Consider the following 19,914-nt stretch of genomic DNA (forward strand, 5'->3'; position numbering starts at 1 on the left):
TTTATCATAGGAGCAATAAATAATTCCTCTCAATCTTTAGCAAATTTTACCAACCTTCAAATATTTACAATCTTCAAGTATCAGATGACAGAGTCTATAACAAACTCCTGACAGCAAAGTAAAGAAAGCACATTAAATCAATGGAGTTTTGTTAAAACCAGCTGCATGAACAGGTAATTACCAGGTTTAGGATGTGGTAGTTCTGGCTCTGGGAACCTGCTAGGTTTGGAAGGAATGAACTGTGTTGGAGCTGAAAAAAACAAAAGAAAAAAATCCTACATTTCTAAACATCTTAAGGAGTCACAGCCTGACTCTGGCACCATGTTTAAGTCATAAGAAGTGATACCTGTAATGTTGCCGACAACAAAAATTCAATTAAGTTAGTATATATTGAATTCAGCAATGACCGTGACTCTGAAAGGGGTAAGAAATACTCTTGTGTGATAGGGCAATTTGAGAGCTTCTGACAATTGGGAAAACCCCTGCAAATGCTTAATTATAGGAGTTGACTCTAATGGCTATATTTGTGTACCTAAGGACTACTCCCATAAGTGCGAGTGTGTTGAATTGACACCTGAGGTGACTGGAACAGTAAATTAGCGGCTAAATTATGCCCTCGGATAAGACGGTGGTGTTCCCAGTAACTGCAATAGGAGATGGATGCATGTATTTGAAGGCAGAGTTTGGCTTTTCATCTTAAAAGAAAGTTGCATCAATTTTCCTCATATGATCTTCTAAAAGTTCATGTAGTTTAAATAATTTCTTGTCATAGATATAACCATAATCTATATTTGAAATGCTTTTGATTGAAAATTGGCATTTCTGAGTCTTCTATTGGTGGTGGTAATCTTGCTGAGAACTAAACAACACTATGGGAACTAAAACCTTAGAGATCGTTATTTTCCTATCAACAAATGGCCAGACACTAAATCTGACAGTTATTCACCATTCTTTCTAATTTGTTTGTTATATACGCTAGGCTGTGGTGACTTCACTGTTCAAACTCCTCTACAAGCTTTAAAGGTTACTGAAAAATGGACCTTCACAAATACAAAGACATTTTGGTTTGGAGATCACTTCTGAAGGAGTAATTTTTTTTTAACTAAGAAAATATGAACCTACAAAATTCAAGTGTGTTTGAAAAGTCTAACATTAGAATAAAATTAATTAATCCTTATTCTTGGTGTAAAATATTTCCAAGATGGATCTAAGTTTCTTTCTCCTCTCTCAGTACAATATTGACATAAAAATGTAGTCCTTCTGACATAGATCCTAGCCAGTAAAACTGGCGCCTTTATCTGCAATTTCTGTACAAGGTGCACTGTAAGAAGAAAAGTACAGTCTTCTGAGCCACTATAGCTGATATTTTGCCATTAACTAGGGTAACATTGAACCTCAATGTACCACATTTCAAAAATAAAGATATTTACCAGGTTTAGATTGAGGCATTTTAGGTTCAGAAGATGATTTGGGCTTCAAAGGTGTGAAATGTATTTCACTGGATTCTGAAACAAAAATTTGGTTTATAACTATCAGCATTTAAACATTAGAGTGTAAAAGTGTGTTTATTCCCAAAACACCATATGTCTGCAGTGAAGAAACAGCACTACAATGCAAAACTGGAAAAATAACTATAATTAATATCGACAGCCCACTAAATAGAAAATTGCAACTGCAGGTTTAACAACAGAAGCTTATTGGACTTGCGAATAAAAGTAGCAGATAAACTCTTGGCTTACAGAAACTATCAAAGAGTTGGGATAAGATGATCTTCTGGAGCAAAATTATAGTTTCTAATTGGAACCTAAAGGCAAGGTACCTATCATAAAATGTAAAGAAAAAACATCATGTGTCATTATATAATGCCTGCATCTGTAACTTTCACTCCATGCATCTGAAGAAGTGAGGTTTTTTTACCCACGAAAGCTTATGCCCAAATAAATCCGTCAATCTTTAAGGTGCCACCGGACTCCTTGTTTTTTAAAGAAAAAAACGTTACCCAATGTTGTCTTGGGCCACTCAAGGTCATTAGAAGAAATTTTACATATAGCTTCTGGAGCAGCTGGACTTTTTGCTGTCAGAATAAAAATGAATTTAAGTGAAGACTATTAAACCCCAAGTCAGCAAAGCACCTAAGCAGGTATGTAAGTGCGTTGGTGAATAGTGCCGGACTTAAATCCATGCCTAAGCACTTTGCTGAGAGTGGTTTTAGAGAGCAGAGGTTTCTCTTAAAAATAGATCAGTGTGCTTCCTTGAACATAATCTACACAGTTAAAGACAGGCAGTTTTAAAAGAATACTTCCAATGAGACTTGACGTTGCAAAGATGTAGTGCAACAGACACCACTCTCTTAGTCTGGATATGAGAATTTGTGTTTATTTTAAAACACACACACACACACACACACACACACACACACACACACACACACACACACACACACACACACACACACACACACACACACACACACACAAATTCATACTAAGAATTCCATTAAGTGCATATTCCCCGGTGCTATACATTCAATAAAAACTCAGTTACATCTCTGGCTAATTACATTCAAACTTTCCACATCACTAGAATCATTATTTGTTTTTTTAAACAGAAGCTTAGTTTCTGTAGCAAATTTTGCAACATCCAGAAAACTAGTTGGAACCCTAAATTTGAAAATGGAGTAATGTTCTGTGAATGGAATGCAGAATTCTCATTACAGAAATTGTGTTTCAATGCTTGCTGTCTTTTAAATATGTTTTTAAATGTGTATATGCTTAATAAAAGTTGGCTTTCTGAAATCTTTAAGCACAATTATTTCTTGTTCAAAAGAAACAGGTTTTTAACATGACACATATGTTATAAAATGGACACCTTTAAAACTTTAAGGTGGTCGGGGAACCACTAAATGACTCAAAACAAACTCATTAATACAGTTTGCATTTCACGTGTGCCCAAAATCTAGGTTAACCTTTTTGCAGCAGTGCCACTGAGTTTGGCTAAAAGGTTACTCCAAGTTCAAGTAGTGAATTACAGAAAAATAGTTACTGTACCAGGTTTACTATGTGGCATTTCTGGCATGACACTGGCAGATGCTTTTGGTTTGGAAGGAATGTGTTGTGGTTCATATGAAACTGAAAGAAAAAAAAGTCCAGTTCATAACTGAATTATTGCATGCATCATTATTCAGACCACAGAAAGCATAGATTTGAAGCCTACTCTGGAACAAAAATAACTTAAAAGATTCCAAAAATCAGGCAGTAGTTAACATGCATGTTTTTTTTTTTTTTTTAAAAAAGGGTGAGAGGGCAGTATCGCAGTTAAATGTTTAGAGTAGCTAGACAAAACCAGCAGGAAAGCCCAGCCCTCTGCCAAAACAAGGACTTCACCTCTCTATTATAAACTTATCTTGCCTCCAACCAATCAGCACTCTGTTCATCCAAGTCCTGTACTCTTGTAGCACGCTGGACCTAAATTCTGTGGCAAAGTTCCCAGATTCTGCGGCACTCTGGTGTTGCAGACAGGAAATTTTGCAGGAACTTCTTTTAAATTACAGAATTGATGGGTTTCATGAATTCAATATGAAAAAGACTAAAACAGTCAGAACAGAAGTTGCAAAGTTATTTATTTTGAGATTAAATTCAAATTTTAGGCAGTCCACACTTTTTCAGTTTTGAGACACCAAAGACGTTGCTACTGACAATGCCAGGTAGGAAGCTGGAAATTTTGGCAACTGGGTAGGTGGCAATTAGGGCTTCTGGCAGCAGTGGAAGCATGGGAGGCAGTTTGTGATTGTGGGATGAGCACAGTCAGCTGCAGCGGCACAGGAGGCGGCGAACAGAGCGGCTAACAGGGGAGTTTCAGTGGGAGTGCTGTTGGAGGAGCAGGTTTTTGTGGTTTTTGTAGTTTGTGGTGTTTGTGTGTGAGTGAGTGTGTGTGCAGGCTGCTAGGGGCTGTGTGCTGAGAGCGAGGCTGAGCCCTGAGTTGGGGGCGGGGCTTACCTGATTAGGGGTCCTATATAAGGAGCCAGGCACTCAGGCAGCGGCACAGTCAGCTGCAGCGGCACAGGAGGCGGCGAACAGAGCGGCTAACAGGGGAGTTTCAGTGGGAGTGCTGTTGGAGGAGCAGGTTTTGTGGTTTTTGTAGTTTGTGGTGTTTGTGTGTGAGTGAGTGTGTGTGCAGGCTGCTAGGGGCTGTGTGCTGAGAGCGAGGCTGAGCCCTGAGTTGGGGGCGGGGCTTACCTGATTAGGGGTCCTATATAAGGAGCCAGGCACTCAGGCAGCGGCACAGTCAGCTGCAGCGGCACAGGAGGCGGCGAACAGAGCGGCTAACAGGGGAGTTTCAGTGGGAGTGCTGTTGGAGGAGCAGGTTTTTGTGGTTTTTGTAGTTTGTGGTGTTTGTGTGTGAGTGAGTGTGTGTGCAGGCTGCTAGGGGCTGTGTGCTGAGAGCGAGGCTGAGCCCTGAGTTGGGGGCGGGGCTTACCTGATTAGGGGTCCTATATAAGGAGCCAGGCACTCAGGCAGCGGCACAGTCAGCTGCAGCGGCACAGGAGGCGGCGAACAGAGCGGCTAACAGGGGAGTTTCAGTGGGAGTGCTGTTGGAGGAGCAGGTTTTTGTGGTTTTTGTTGTTTGTGGTGTTTGTGTGTGAGTGAGTGTGTGTGCAGGCTGCTAGGGGCTGTGTGCTGAGAGCGAGGCTGAGCCCTGAGTTGGGGGCGGGGCTTACCTGATTAGGGGTCCTATATAAGGAGCCAGGCACTCAGGCAGCGGCACAGTCAGCTGCAGCGGCACAGGAGGCGGCGAACAGAGCGGCTAACAGGGGAGTTTCAGTGGGAGTGCTGTTGGAGGAGCAGGTTTTTGTGGTTTTTGTAGTTTGTGGTGTTTGTGTGTGAGTGAGTGTGTGTGCAGGCTGCTAGGGGCTGTGTGCTGAGAGCGAGGCTGAGCCCTGAGTTGGGGGCGGGGCTTACCTGATTAGGGGTCCTATATAAGGAGCCAGGCACTCAGGCAGCGGCACAGTCAGCTGCAGCGGCACAGGAGGCGGCGAACAGAGCGGCTAACAGGGGAGTTTCAGTGGGAGTGCTGTTGGAGGAGCAGGTTTTTGTGGTTTTGTAGTTTGTGGTGTTTGTGTGTGAGTGAGTGTGTGTGCAGGCTGCTAGGGGCTGTGTGCTGAGAGCGAGGCTGAGCCCTGAGTTGGGGGCGGGGCTTACCTGATTAGGGGTCCTATATAAGGAGCCAGGCACTCAGGCAGCGGCACAGTCAGCTGCAGCGGCACAGGAGGCGGCGAACAGAGCGGCTAACAGGGGAGTTTCAGTGGGAGTGCTGTTGGAGGAGCAGGTTTTTGTGGTTTTTGTAGTTTGTGGTGTTTGTGTGTGAGTGAGTGTGTGTGCAGGCTGCTAGGGGCTGTGTGCTGAGAGCGAGGCTGAGCCCTGAGTTGGGGGCGGGGCTTACCTGATTAGGGGTCCTATATAAGGAGCCAGGCACTCAGGCAGCGGCACAGTCAGCTGCAGCGGCACAGGAGGCGGCGAACAGAGCGGCTAACAGGGGAGTTTCAGTGGGAGTGCTGTTGGAGGAGCAGGTTTTTGTGGTTTTTGTAGTTTGTGGTGTTTGTGTGTGAGTGAGTGTGTGTGCAGGCTGCTAGGGGCTGTGTGCTGAGAGCGAGGCTGAGCCCTGAGTTGGGGGCGGGGCTTACCTGATTAGGGGTCCTATATAAGGAGCCAGGCACTCAGGCAGCGGCACAGTCAGCTGCAGCGGCACAGGAGGCGGCGAACAGAGCGGCTAACAGGGGAGTTTCAGTGGGAGTGCTGTTGGAGGAGCAGGTTTTTGTGGTTTTTGTAGTTTGTGGTGTTTGTGTGTGAGTGAGTGTGTGTGCAGGCTGCTAGGGGCTGTGTGCTGAGAGCGAGGCTGAGCCCTGAGTTGGGGGCGGGGCTTACCTGATTAGGGGTCCTATATAAGGAGCCAGGCACTCAGGCAGCGGCACAGTCAGCTGCAGCGGCACAGGAGGCGGCGAACAGAGCGGCTAACAGGGGAGTTTCAGTGGGAGTGCTGTTGGAGGAGCAGGTTTTTGTGGTTTTTGTAGTTTGTGGTGTTTGTGTGTGAGTGAGTGTGTGTGCAGGCTGCTAGGGGCTGTGTGCTGAGAGCGAGGCTGAGCCCTGAGTTGGGGGCGGGGCTTACCTGATTAGGGGTCCTATATAAGGAGCCAGGCACTCAGGCAGCGGCACAGTCAGCTGCAGCGGCACAGGAGGCGGCGAACAGAGCGGCTAACAGGGGAGTTTCAGTGGGAGTGCTGTTGGAGGAGCAGGTTTTTGTGGTTTTTGTAGTTTGTGGTGTTTGTGTGTGAGTGAGTGTGTGTGCAGGCTGCTAGGGGCTGTGTGCTGAGAGCGAGGCTGAGCCCTGAGTTGGGGGCGGGGCTTACCTGATTAGGGGTCCTATATAAGGAGCCAGGCACTCAGGCAGCGGCACAGTCAGCTGCAGCGGCACAGGAGGCGGCGAACAGAGCGGCTAACAGGGGAGTTTCAGTGGGAGTGCTGTTGGAGGAGCAGGTTTTTGTGGTTTTTGTAGTTTGTGGTGTTTGTGTGTGAGTGAGTGTGTGTGCAGGCTGCTAGGGGCTGTGTGCTGAGAGCGAGGCTGAGCCCTGAGTTGGGGGCGGGGCTTACCTGATTAGGGGTCCTATATAAGGAGCCAGGCACTCAGGCAGCGGCACAGTCAGCTGCAGCGGCACAGGAGGCGGCGAACAGAGCGGCTAACAGGGGAGTTTCAGTGGGAGTGCTGTTGGAGGAGCAGGTTTTTGTGGTTTTTGTAGTTTGTGGTGTTTGTGTGTGAGTGAGTGTGTGTGCAGGCTGCTAGGGGCTGTGTGCTGAGAGCGAGGCTGAGCCCTGAGTTGGGGGCGGGGCTTACCTGATTAGGGGTCCTATATAAGGAGCCAGGCACTCAGGCAGCGGCACAGTCAGCTGCAGCGGCACAGGAGGCGGCGAACAGAGCGGCTAACAGGGGAGTTTCAGTGGGAGTGCTGTTGGAGGAGCAGGTTTTTGTGGTTTTTGTAGTTTGTGGTGTTTGTGTGTGAGTGAGTGTGTGTGCAGGCTGCTAGGGGCTGTGTGCTGAGAGCGAGGCTGAGCCCTGAGTTGGGGGCGGGGCTTACCTGATTAGGGGTCCTATATAAGGAGCCAGGCACTCAGGCAGCGGCACAGTCAGCTGCAGCGGCACAGGAGGCGGCGAACAGAGCGGCTAACAGGGGAGTTTCAGTGGGAGTGCTGTTGGAGGAGCAGGTTTTTGTGGTTTTGTAGTTTGTGGTGTTTGTGTGTGAGTGAGTGTGTGTGCAGGCTGCTAGGGGCTGTGTGCTGAGAGCGAGGCTGAGCCCTGAGTTGGGGGCGGGGCTTACCTGATTAGGGGTCCTATATAAGGAGCCAGGCACTCAGGCAGCGGCACAGTCAGCTGCAGCGGCACAGGAGGCGGCGAACAGAGCGGCTAACAGGGGAGTTTCAGTGGGAGTGCTGTTGGAGGAGCAGGTTTTTGTGGTTTTTGTAGTTTGTGGTGTTTGTGTGTGAGTGAGTGTGTGTGCAGGCTGCTAGGGGCTGTGTGCTGAGAGCGAGGCTGAGCCCTGAGTTGGGGGGGGGGCTTACCTGATTAGGGGTCCTATATAAGGAGCCAGGCACTCAGGCAGCGGCACAGTCAGCTGCAGCGGCACAGGAGGCGGCGAACAGAGCGGCTAACAGGGGAGTTTCAGTGGGAGTGCTGTTGGAGGAGCAGGTTTTTGTGGTTTTTGTAGTTTGTGGTGTTTGTGTGTGAGTGAGTGTGTGTGCAGGCTGCTAGGGGCTGTGTGCTGAGAGCGAGGCTGAGCCCTGAGTTGGGGGCGGGGCTTACCTGATTAGGGGTCCTATATAAGGAGCCAGGCACTCAGGCAGCGGCACAGTCAGCTGCAGCGGCACAGGAGGCGGCGAACAGAGCGGCTAACAGGGGAGTTTCAGTGGGAGTGCTGTTGGAGGAGCAGGTTTTTGTGGTTTTTGTAGTTTGTGGTGTTTGTGTGTGAGTGAGTGTGTGTGCAGGCTGCTAGGGGCTGTGTGCTGAGAGCGAGGCTGAGCCCTGAGTTGGGGGCGGGGCTTACCTGATTAGGGGTCCTATATAAGGAGCCAGGCACTCAGGCAGCGGCACAGTCAGCTGCAGCGGCACAGGAGGCGGCGAACAGAGCGGCTAACAGGGGAGTTTCAGTGGGAGTGCTGTTGGAGGAGCAGGTTTTTGTGGTTTTTGTAGTTTGTGGTGTTTGTGTGTGAGTGAGTGTGTGTGCAGGCTGCTAGGGGCTGTGTGCTGAGAGCGAGGCTGAGCCCTGAGTTGGGGGCGGGGCTTACCTTATTAGGGGTCCTATATAAGGAGCCAGGCACTCAGGCAGCGGCACAGTCAGCTGCAGCGGCACAGGAGGCGGCGAACAGAGCGGCTAACAGGGGAGTTTCAGTGGGAGTGCTGTTGGAGGAGCAGGTTTTTGTGGTTTTTGTAGTTTGTGGTGTTTGTGTGTGAGTGAGTGTGTGTGCAGGCTGCTAGGGGCTGTGTGCTGAGAGCGAGGCTGAGCCCTGAGTTGGGGGCGGGGCTTACCTGATTAGGGGTCCTATATAAGGAGCCAGGCACTCAGGCAGCGGCACAGTCAGCTGCAGCGGCACAGGAGGCGGCGAACAGAGCGGCTAACAGGGGAGTTTCAGTGGGAGTGCTGTTGGAGGAGCAGGTTTTTGTGGTTTTTGTAGTTTGTGGTGTTTGTGTGTGAGTGAGTGTGTGTGCAGGCTGCTAGGGGCTGTGTGCTGAGAGCGAGGCTGAGCCCTGAGTTGGGGGCGGGGCTTACCTGATTAGGGGTCCTATATAAGGAGCCAGGCACTCAGGCAGCGGCACAGTCAGCTGCAGCGGCACAGGAGGCGGCGAACAGAGCGGCTAACAGGGGGAGTTTCAGTGGGAGTGCTGTTGGAGGAGCAGGTTTTTGTGGTTTTTGTAGTTTGTGGTGTTTGTGTGTGAGTGAGTGTGTGTGCAGGCTGCTAGGGGCTGTGTGCTGAGAGCGAGGCTGAGCCCTGAGTTGGGGGCGGGGCTTACCTGATTAGGGGTCCTATATAAGGAGCCAGGCACTCAGGCAGCGGCACAGTCAGCTGCAGCGGCACAGGAGGCGGCGAACAGAGCGGCTAACAGGGGAGTTTCAGTGGGAGTGCTGTTGGAGGAGCAGGTTTTTGTGGTTTTTGTAGTTTGTGGTGTTTGTGTGTGAGTGAGTGTGTGTGCAGGCTGCTAGGGGCTGTGTGCTGAGAGCGAGGCTGAGCCCTGAGTTGGGGGCGGGGCTTACCTGATTAGGGGTCCTATATAAGGAGCCAGGCACTCAGGCAGCGGCACAGTCAGCTGCAGCGGCACAGGAGGCGGCGAACAGAGCGGCTAACAGGGGAGTTTCAGTGGGAGTGCTGTTGGAGGAGCAGGTTTTTGTGGTTTTTGTAGTTTGTGGTGTTTGTGTGTGAGTGAGTGTGTGTGCAGGCTGCTAGGGGCTGTGTGCTGAGAGCGAGGCTGAGCCCTGAGTTGGGGGCGGGGCTTACCTGATTAGGGGTCCTATATAAGGAGCCAGGCACTCAGGCAGCGGCACAGTCAGCTGCAGCGGCACAGGAGGCGGCGAACAGAGCGGCTAACAGGGGAGTTTCAGTGGGAGTGCTGTTGGAGGAGCAGGTTTTTGTGGTTTTTGTAGTTTGTGGTGTTTGTGTGTGAGTGAGTGTGTGTGCAGGCTGCTAGGGGCTGTGTGCTGAGAGCGAGGCTGAGCCCTGAGTTGGGGGCGGGGCTTACCTGATTAGGGGTCCTATATAAGGAGCCAGGCACTCAGGCAGCGGCACAGTCAGCTGCAGCGGCACAGGAGGCGGCGAACAGAGCGGCTAACAGGGGAGTTTCAGTGGGAGTGCTGTTGGAGGAGCAGGTTTTTGTGGTTTTTGTAGTTTGTGGTGTTTGTGTGTGAGTGAGTGTGTGTGCAGGCTGCTAGGGGCTGTGTGCTGAGAGCGAGGCTGAGCCCTGTGTTGGGGGCGGGGCTTACCTGATTAGGGGTCCTATATAAGGAGCCAGGCACTCAGGCAGCGGCACTGTCAGCTGCAGCGGCACAGGAGGCGGCGAACAGAGCGGCTAACAGGGGAGTTTCAGTGGGAGTGCTGTTGGAGGAGCAGGTTTTTGTGGTTTTTGTAGTTTGTGGTGTTTGTGTGTGAGTGAGTGTGTGTGCAGGCTGCTAGGGGCTGTGTGCTGAGAGCGAGGCTGAGCCCTGAGTTGGGGGCGGGGCTTACCTGATTAGGGGTCCTATATAAGGAGCCAGGCACTCAGGCAGCGGCACAGTCAGCTGCAGCGGCACAGGAGGCGGCGAACAGAGCGGCTAACAGGGGAGTTTCAGTGGGAGTGCTGTTGGAGGAGCAGGTTTTTGTGGTTTTTGTAGTTTGTGGTGTTTGTGTGTGAGTGAGTGTGTGTGCAGGCTGCTAGGGGCTGTGTGCTGAGAGCGAGGCTGAGCCCTGAGTTGGGGGCGGGGCTTACCTGATTAGGGGTCCTATATAAGGAGCCAGGCACTCAGGCAGCGGCACAGTCAGCTGCAGCGGCACAGGAGGCGGCGAACAGAGCGGCTAACAGGGGAGTTTCAGTGGGAGTGCTGTTGGAGGAGCAGGTTTTTGTGGTTTTTGTAGTTTGTGGTGTTTGTGTGTGAGTGAGTGTGTGTGCAGGCTGCTAGGGGCTGTGTGCTGAGAGCGAGGCTGAGCCCTGAGTTGGGGGCGGGGCTTACCTGATTAGGGGTCCTATATAAGGAGCCAGGCACTCAGGCAGCGGCACAGTCAGCTGCAGCGGCACAGGAGGCGGCGAACAGAGCGGCTAACAGGGGAGTTTCAGTGGGAGTGCTGTTGGAGGAGCAGGTTTTTGTGGTTTTTGTAGTTTGTGGTGTTTGTGTGTGAGTGAGTGTGTGTGCAGGCTGCTAGGGGCTGTGTGCTGAGAGCGAGGCTGAGCCCTGAGTTGGGGGCGGGGCTTACCTGATTAGGGGTCCTATATAAGGAGCCAGGCACTCAGGCAGCGGCACAGTCAGCTGCAGCGGCACAGGAGGCGGCGAACAGAGCGGCTAACAGGGGAGTTTCAGTGGGAGTGCTGTTGGAGGAGCAGGTTTTTGTGGTTTTTGTAGTTTGTGGTGTTTGTGTGTGAGTGAGTGTGTGTGCAGGCTGCTAGGGGCTGTGTGCTGAGAGCGAGGCTGAGCCCTGAGTTGGGGGCGGGGCTTACCTGATTAGGGGTCCTATATACGGAGCCAGGCACTCAGGCAGCGGCACAGTCAGCTGCAGCGGCACAGGAGGCGGCGAACAGAGCGGCTAACAGGGGAGTTTCAGTGGGAGTGCTGTTGGAGGAGCAGGTTTTTGTGGTTTTTGTAGTTTGTGGTGTTTGTGTGTGAGTGAGTGTGTGTGCAGGCTGCTAGGGGCTGTGTGCTGAGAGCGAGGCTGAGCCCTGAGTTGGGGGCGGGGCTTACCTGATTAGGGGTCCTATATAAGGAGCCAGGCACTCAGGCAGCGGCACAGTCAGCTGCAGCGGCACAGGAGGCGGCGAACAGAGCGGCTAACAGGGGAGTTTCAGTGGGAGTGCTGTTGGAGGAGCAGGTTTTTGTGGTTTTTGTAGTTTGTGGTGTTTGTGTGTGAGTGAGTGTGTGTGCAGGCTGCTAGGGGCTGTGTGCTGAGAGCGAGGCTGAGCCCTGAGTTGGGGGCGGGGCTTACCTGATTAGGGGTCCTATATAAGGAGCCAGGCACTCAGGCAGCGGCACAGTCAGCTGCAGCGGCACAGGAGGCGGCGAACAGAGCGGCTAACAGGGGAGTTTCAGTGGGAGTGCTGTTGGAGGAGCAGGTTTTTGTGGTTTTTGTAGTTTGTGGTGTTTGTGTGTGAGTGAGTGTGTGTGCAGGCTGCTAGGGGCTGTGTGCTGAGAGCGAGGCTGAGCCCTGAGTTGGGGGCGGGGCTTACCTGATTAGGGGTCCTATATAAGGAGCCAGGCACTCAGGCAGCGGCACAGTCAGCTGCAGCGGCACAGGAGGCGGCGAACAGAGCGGCTAACAGGGGAGTTTCAGTGGGAGTGCTGTTGGAGGAGCAGGTTTTTGTGGTTTTTGTAGTTTGTGGTGTTTGTGTGTGAGTGAGTGTGTGTGCAGGCTGCTAGGGGCTGTGTGCTGAGAGCGAGGCTGAGCCCTGAGTTGGGGGCGGGGCTTACCTGATTAGGGGTCCTATATAAGGAGCCAGGCACTCAGGCAGCGGCACAGTCAGCTGCAGCGGCACAGGAGGCGGCGAACAGAGCGGCTAACAGGGGAGTTTCAGTGGGAGTGCTGTTGGAGGAGCAGGTTTTTGTGGTTTTTGTAGTTTGTGGTGTTTGTGTGTGAGTGAGTGTGTGTGCAGGCTGCTAGGGGCTGTGTGCTGAGAGCGAGGCTGAGCCCTGAGTTGGGGGCGGGGCTTACCTGATTAGGGGTCCTATATAAGGAGCCAGGCACTCAGGCAGCGGCACAGTCAGCTGCAGCGGCACAGGAGGCGGCGAACAGAGCGGCTAACAGGGGAGTTTCAGTGGGAGTGCTGTTGGAGGAGCAGGTTTTTGTGGTTTTTGTAGTTTGTGGTGTTTGTGTGTGAGTGAGTGTGTGTGCAGGCTGCTAGGGGCTGTGTGCTGAGAGCGAGGCTGAGCCCTGAGTTGGGGGCGGGGCTTACCTGATTAGGGGTCCTATATAAGGAGCCAGGCACTCAGGCAGCGGCACAGTCAGCTGCAGCGGCACAGGAGGCGGCGAACAGAGCGGCTAACAGGGGAGTTTCAGTGGGAGTGCTGTTGGAGGAGCAGGTTTTTGTGGTTTTTGTAGTTTGTGGTTTTTGTGTGTGAGTGAGTGTGTGTGCAGGCTGCTAGGGGCTGTGTGCTGAGAGCGAGGCTGAGCCCTGAGTTGGGGGCGGGGCTTACCTGATTAGGGGTCCTATATAAGGAGCCAGGCACTCAGGCAGCGGCACAGTCAGCTGCAGCGGCACAGGAGGCGGCGAACAGAGCGGCTAACAGGGGAGTTTCAGTGGGAGTGCTGTTGGAGGAGCAGGTTTTTGTGGTTTTTGTAGTTTGTGGTGTTTGTGTGTGAGTGAGTGTGTGTGCAGGCTGCTAGGGGCTGTGTGCTGAGAGCGAGGCTGAGCCCTGAGTTGGGGGCGGGGCTTACCTGATTAGGGGTCCTATATAAGGAGCCAGGCACTCAGGCAGCGGCACAGTCAGCTGCAGCGGCACAGGAGGCGGCGAACAGAGCGGCTAACAGGGGAGTTTCAGTGGGAGTGCTGTTGGAGGAGCAGGTTTTTGTGGTTTTTGTAGTTTGTGGTGTTTGTGTGTGAGTGAGTGTGTGTGCAGGCTGCTAGGGGCTGTGTGCTGAGAGCGAGGCTGAGCCCTGAGTTGGGGGCGGGGCTTACCTGATTAGGGGTCCTATATAAGGAGCCAGGCACTCAGGCAGCGGCACAGTCAGCTGCAGCGGCACAGGAGGCGGCGAACAGAGCGGCTAACAGGGGAGTTTCAGTGGGAGTGCTGTTGGAGGAGCAGGTTTTTGTGGTTTTTGTAGTTTGTGGTGTTTGTGTGTGAGTGAGTGTGTGTGCAGGCTGCTAGGGGCTGTGTGCTGAGAGCGAGGCTGAGCCCTGAGTTGGGGGCGGGGCTTACCTGATTAGGGGTCCTATATAAGGAGCCAGGCACTCGGGCAGCGGCACAGTCAGCTGCAGCGGCACAGGAGGCGGCGAACAGAGCGGCTAACAGGGGAGTTTCAGTGGGAGTGCTGTTGGAGGAGCAGGTTTTTGTGGTTTTTGTATTTTGTGGTGTTTGTGTGTGAGTGAGTGTGTGTGCAGGCTGCTAGGGGCTGTGTGCTGAGAGCGAGGCTGAGCCCTGAGTTGGGGGCGGGGCTTACCTGATTAGGGGTCCTATATAAGGAGCCAGGCACTCAGGCAGCGGCACAGTCAGCTGCAGCGGCACAGGAGGCGGCGAACAGAGCGGCTAACAGGGGAGTTTCAGTGGGAGTGCTGTTGGAGGAGCAGGTTTTTGTGGTTTTTGTAGTTTGTGGTGTTTGTGTGTGAGTGAGTGTGTGTGCAGGCTGCTAGGGGCTGTGTGCTGAGAGCGAGGCTGAGCCCTGAGTTGGGGGCGGGGCTTACCTGATTAGGGGTCCTATATAAGGAGCCAGGCACTCAGGCAGCGGCACAGTCAGCTGCAGCGGCACAGGAGGCGGCGAACAGAGCGGCTAACAGGGGAGTTTCAGTGGGAGTGCTGTTGGAGGAGCAGGTTTTTGTGGTTTTTGTAGTTTGTGGTGTTTGTGTGTGAGTGAGTGTGTGTGCAGGCTGCTAGGGGCTGTGTGCTGAGAGCGAGGCTGAGCCCTGAGTTGGGGGCGGGGCTTACCTGATTAGGGGTCCTATATAAGGAGCCAGGCACTCAGGCAGCGGCACAGTCAGCTGCAGCGGCACAGGAGGCGGCGAACAGAGCGGCTAACAGGGGAGTTTCAGTGGGAGTGCTGTTGGAGGAGCAGGTTTTTGTGGTTTTTGTAGTTTGTGGTGTTTGTGTGTGAGTGAGTGTGTGTGCAGGCTGCTAGGGGCTGTGTGCTGAGAGCGAGGCTGAGCCCTGAGTTGGGGGCGGGGCTTACCTGATTAGGGGTCCTATATAAGGAGCCAGGCACTCAGGCAGCGGCACAGTCAGCTGCAGCGGCACAGGAGGCGGCGAACAGAGCGGCTAACAGGGGAGTTTCAGTGGGAGTGCTGTTGGAGGAGCAGGTTTTTGTGGTTTTGTAGTTTGTGGTGTTTGTGTGTGAGTGAGTGTGTGTGCAGGCTGCTAGGGGCTGTGTGCTGAGAGCGAGGCTGAGCCCTGAGTTGGGGGCGGGGCTTACCTGATTAGGGGTCCTATATAAGGAGCCATGCACTCAGGCAGCGGCACAGTCAGCTGCAGCGGCACAGGAGGCGGCGAACAGAGCGGCTAACAGGGGAGTTTCAGTGGGAGTGCTGTTGGAGGAGCAGGTTTTTGTGGTTTTTGTAGTTTGTGGTGTTTGTGTGTGAGTGAGTGTGTGTGCAGGCTGCTAGGGGCTGTGTGCTGAGAGCGAGGCTGAGCCTGAGTTGGGGGCGGGGCTTACCTGATTAGGGGTCCTATATAAGGAGCCAGGCACTCAGGCAGCGGCACAGTCAGCTGCAGCGGCACAGGAGGCGGCGAACAGAGCGGCTAACAGGGGAGTTTCAGTGGGAGTGCTGTTGGAGGAGCAGGTTTTTGTGGTTTTTGTAGTTTGTGGTGTTTGTGTGTGAGTGAGTGTGTGTGCAGGCTGCTAGGGGCTGTGTGCTGAGAGCGAGGCTGAGCCCTGAGTTGGGGGCGGGGCTTACCTGATTAGGGGTCCTATATAAGGAGCCAGGCACTCAGGCAGCGGCACAGTCAGCTGCAGCGGCACAGGAGGCGGCGAACAGAGCGGCTAACAGGGGAGTTTCAGTGGGAGTGCTGTTGGAGGAGCAGGTTTTTGGGGTTTTTGTAGTTTGTGGTGTTTGTGTGTGAGTGAGTGTGTGTGCAGGCTGCTAGGGGCTGTGTGCTGAGAGCGAGGCTGAGCCCTGAGTTGGGGGCGGGGCTTACCTGATTAGGGGTCCTATATAAGGAGCCAGGCACTCAGGCAGCGGCACAGTCAGCTGCAGCGGCACAGGAGGCGGCGAACAGAGCGGCTAACAGGGGAGTTTCAGTGGGAGTGCTGTTGGAGGAGCAGGTTTTTTGTGGTTTTTGTAGTTTGTGGTGTTTGTGTGTGAGTGAGTGTGTGTGCAGGCTGCTAGGGGCTGTGTGCTGAGAGCGAGGCTGAGCCCTGAGTTGGGGGCGGGGCTTACCTGATTAGGGGTCCTATATAAGGAGCCAGGCACTCAGGCAGCGGCACAGTCAGCTGCAGCGGCACAGGAGGCGGCGAACAGAGCGGCTAACAGGGGAGTTTCAGTGGGAGTGCTGTTGGAGGAGCAGGTTTTTGTGGTTTTTGTAGTTTGTGGTGTTTGTGTGTGAGTGAGTGTGTGTGCAGGCTGCTAGGGGCTGTGTGCTGAGAGCGAGGCTGAGCCCTGAGTTGGGGGCGGGGCTTACCTGATTAGGGGTCCTATATAAGGAGCCAGGCACTCAGGCAGCGGCACAGTCAGCTGCAGCGGCACAGGAGGCGGCGAACAGAGCGGCTAACAGGGGAGTTTCAGTGGGAGTTTCCAGGGGGAGGTTGCAGGGGAGGCCAAGGCAGAGGAACCGGGAAGGCAGACCAGGGAAGAGGCAGCCCTGCGCTGGTCGGTGGCCTGCGGTGCGGTGTGAGCTGTGGATTGCCAGGCACAGAGTTGCAGTGCTACGATGGAGGCAGAGGTAGCAGGTGCAGACACACTGAGGATGACTGGGTGCGGCAGCTGCGGCATGTACATGGTCCTAGAGGGAGCACCTGAAAGGAGTTTCATCTGCATGAAGTGTCGTCTGATAGAGCTGCTGGAGGAAAAGGTAAGGGGACTGGAGATGCAAGTGGAAACTCTGGCTGAGTTTAGAAGGGGATTTGAGCAGATCATGGAACACAGACATGATGTGGCACAGGGGACAAGCTCAGGCGAGCAGACAGAAGCAGGACCTAAGGACTCTGAGGAGGGACTGTTGGGTGAGGAAAGTGGACGGTGGAAACATGTCACTAGGAGAACCAGACAGAGGATAAGACGGGCCAGCGATGGACAAATAGAACTCAGGAATAGGTTTGCTGAGTTGGGAAATGAAGATGGAACACAGCGGGCTGCTGAAGGAGTAACGGCAAGGAAGAAGAGGCAAGCAGCTAGTCCTGCAGATGGAGGGGAGCAGTCAGTGGAGGCGACATCAAGTACAAGCCCTAGGAGGATGGTGAGGTCGAATACAAATCAGGAGGAATCACGGCCAGCTGCTGTGGGGGATAGACCGGAGAATCGCATTGTCACCAGGAAAAGGCAAGTCTACGTGATTGGAGACTCTCTACTGAGAAGAGTAGACAGGCCTGTAACTAGACCGGATCGGGAGAACAGAAGAGTGTGCTGTCTGCCGGGGGCTAAGATACAGGATGTGGACTTGAGCCTGAATACGATCTTAGCGGGAGCGGGAAAAAATCCGTTGATTATCCTTCATGTGGGAACGAACGATACGGCTAGTTACTCACTGGACTGTATCAAGGAGGACTATTTCAGACTGGGGAAGAGGCTTAAAGACATCGAGGCTCAGGTGATCTTCAGTGGGATTCTGCCAGTTCCTAGAGCGGGGCGACGAAGGAGGGACAAGATTATGGCGATCAACAGATGGCTCAGGGAGTGGTGTTATAAGGAGGGCTTTGGGATGTACGGTCACTGGGACGCGTTTACGGATAGACACTGTTTGCTCACGATGGACTTCATCTCAGCAAGGAGGGAAATAGGATTCTAGGATGGAGGCTCGCCGACCTCATCAAGAGGGCTTTAAACTAGAAAGTTGGGGGAGATGGTTGGGAAATGTTCGGGAGATCTCCACGCCAGAACATAACCTGGAGAGGGAAGTAAACAAAGTGAGCGGGGATACCCTTGCGGCCCCAAGATTTGATCCAAGGAGGAATAGTGGAGTAGAAACCAGAGTAACGGGTGATGCTGGTGGCAGACAGTTTGTGCACGACGGGGGAAAGAATGTCACTGACGCCAAACGCCGAAAATTAAAAGGTTTGTACACTAACGCGAGGAGCCTAGGTAACAAGATGGAGGAACTGGAGTTACTCGTGCAGGAAGTGAAGCCGGATATTATAGGGATTACCGAAACCTGGTGGAATAGTACTCATGACTGGAGCACGGGTATTGAAGGCTATGTGCTGTTCAGAAAAGACAGGAAGAAAGGCAAAGGTGGGGGAGTAGCCTTGTACATCAATGATGAAATTAAATGTAGCGAAATAAGATGCGATGGAATGGATAAGACGGAGTCCGTCTGGGCAAAAATCACGCTGGGTAAAAAAGCAACTAGAGCTTCCCCTGAGATAGTGCTTGGGGTGTGCTACAGACCGCCGGGATCGGATTGGGATATGGATAGAGACCTCTTTAATGTCTTTAATGAAGTAAACACAAAGGGGAAATGTGTGATTATGGGGGACTTCAACTTCCCGGATATAGACTGGAGGACGAGTACTTGCACGAATAATAGGGGTCAGATTTTTCTGGATGTGATTGCGGATGGATTTCTTCATCAAGTAGTTGAAGCACCTACTAGAGGGGATGCCATTCTAGACTTGGTGTTGGTGAGCAGTGAGGACCTCGTAGAAGAAATGGTGGTAGGGGATAGCCTTGGTTCGAGTGATCATGAGCTGATTCAGTTCAAACTAGATGGAAGGATAAACAAATGTAGATCTGCGATTAGGGTTTTTGACTTCTCGAGGGCTAACTTTAAGGAGTTAAGGAAATTAGTTAGGGAAGTGGATTGGACGGAGGAATTAGTGGATTTAAATGTGGAGGAGGCCTGGAATTACTTTAAGTCGCAGCTGCGGAGACTGTCGGAAGCCTGCATCCCGAGAAAGGGGAAAAGAACCATGGGCAGGAGTTGCAGGCCAAACTGGATGAGCAAGCAACTCAGAGAGGGGATTAGACAAAAGCAGAAAGCTTACAGGGAGTGGAAGGAAGGCAGGATCAGTAAAGAAAGCTACCTTGCTGAGGTCAGAACATGTAGGGATAAAGTGAGGAAGGCTAAAAGCCGCATTGAACTGGAACTTGCAAAGGGAATCAAAACCAATAGTAAAAGGTTCTACAGCCACATAAATAAGAAGAAAACAAAGAAAGAAGAAGTGGGGCCGCTATACACTGAGGATGGAATGGAGGTTAAGGATAACCTAGGCATGGCCCAACATCTAAACAAGTACTTTGCCTCGGTTTTTAATAAGACTAGTGAGGAACCTTGCGATGATGGAGGGATGATAAACGGGAATGTGGATGTGGAAGTGGATATTACTGCAACTGAGGTAGAGGCCGTACTTGAACAGCTTGATGGGTCGAAGTCGGAGGGCCCGGACAATCTCCACCCGAGGATATTAAAGGAACTGGCGCGTGAAATTGCGAGCCCGTTAGCGAGAATTTTTAAGCAATCGATAATCTCGGGTGTTGTGCCGTATGACTGGAGGATTGCTAATGTAGTTCCTATTTTTAAGAAAGGGAAAAAGAGTGATCCGGGTAATTATAGGCCTGTTAGCTTGACGTCTGTAGTATGTAAGGTCTTGGAAAAAATTTTAAGGGAGAAAGTAGTTAAGGACATAGAGGTCAATGGTAATTGGGACGAACTGCAACACGGATTTACTAAAGGTAGATCGTGCCAAACCAATCTGATCTCCTTCTTTGAGAAGGTGACGGATTACTTAGATAAAGGAAATGCGGTAGATATAATTTACCTAGATTTCAGTAAGGCGTTCGACACGGTTCCGCACGGGGAGCTGTTATTTAAATTGGAAAAGCTGGGAGTGAATATGAAAGTTGTAAGGTGGATAAGGAACTGGTTAAAGGGGAGACTCCAGAGGGTCGTATTGAAAGGTGAACTGTCGGACTGGAAGGAGGTCACCAGTGGAGTCCCTCAAGGATCGGTCTTGGGACCGATCTTATTTAACCTTTTTATTACTGACCTTGGCACAAAGAGCGGGAATGTGCTAATAAAGTTCGCGGATGACACGAAGCTGGGGGGTATTGCTAACACGGAGAAGGACAGGGATGCTATTCAAGAAGATCTGAACCACCTTGTAAACTGGAGTAATAGAAATAGGATGAAATACAATAGTGAAAAGTGCAAGGTCATGCATTTAGGAATTAATAATAAGAATTTTGGATATACGTTGGGGGAGCATCAGTTGGAAGCGACGGAGGAAGAGAAGGACCTTGGGGTACTGGTTGATAGCAGGATGACTATGAGTCGCCAATGTGATACGGCTGTTAAAAAAGCAAACGCGATTTTGGGATGCATCAGGCGGGGTATTTCCT

The 19,914-nt window shown here is 52.0% G+C and overlaps 1 protein-coding gene across 26 annotated transcripts in view; it reads right to left on the bottom strand.

Annotated features, from left to right (window-relative positions):
- The window catches only part of ABI3BP (ABI family member 3 binding protein), a 325,810-nt gene that overhangs the window by 101,947 nt on the left and 203,949 nt on the right, over window positions 1-19,914 (bottom strand). For 22 of the 26 annotated variants that reach the window (XM_050956429.1, XM_050956543.1, XM_050956513.1 and 19 more), the window contains 3 exons: window positions 3,048-3,128; window positions 1,431-1,505; window positions 182-250 (listed from right to left, as the gene is read on the bottom strand). The exons of 1 other annotated variant lie outside the window; for it this stretch is intronic. In XM_050956429.1, the coding sequence (XP_050812386.1) occupies window positions 182-250; window positions 1,431-1,505; window positions 3,048-3,128 (225 nt within the window). The remainder of the gene's footprint in view (window positions 1-181; window positions 251-1,430; window positions 1,506-3,047; window positions 3,129-19,914) is intronic. 3 more of the 26 variants (XM_050956542.1, XM_050956511.1, XM_050956476.1) reach the window with 1 other exon arrangement.

This window comes from Gopherus flavomarginatus, chromosome 1 (assembly GCF_025201925.1).
Source record: "Gopherus flavomarginatus isolate rGopFla2 chromosome 1, rGopFla2.mat.asm, whole genome shotgun sequence".
NCBI classification, from domain to species: Eukaryota; Metazoa; Chordata; order Testudines; family Testudinidae; genus Gopherus; species Gopherus flavomarginatus.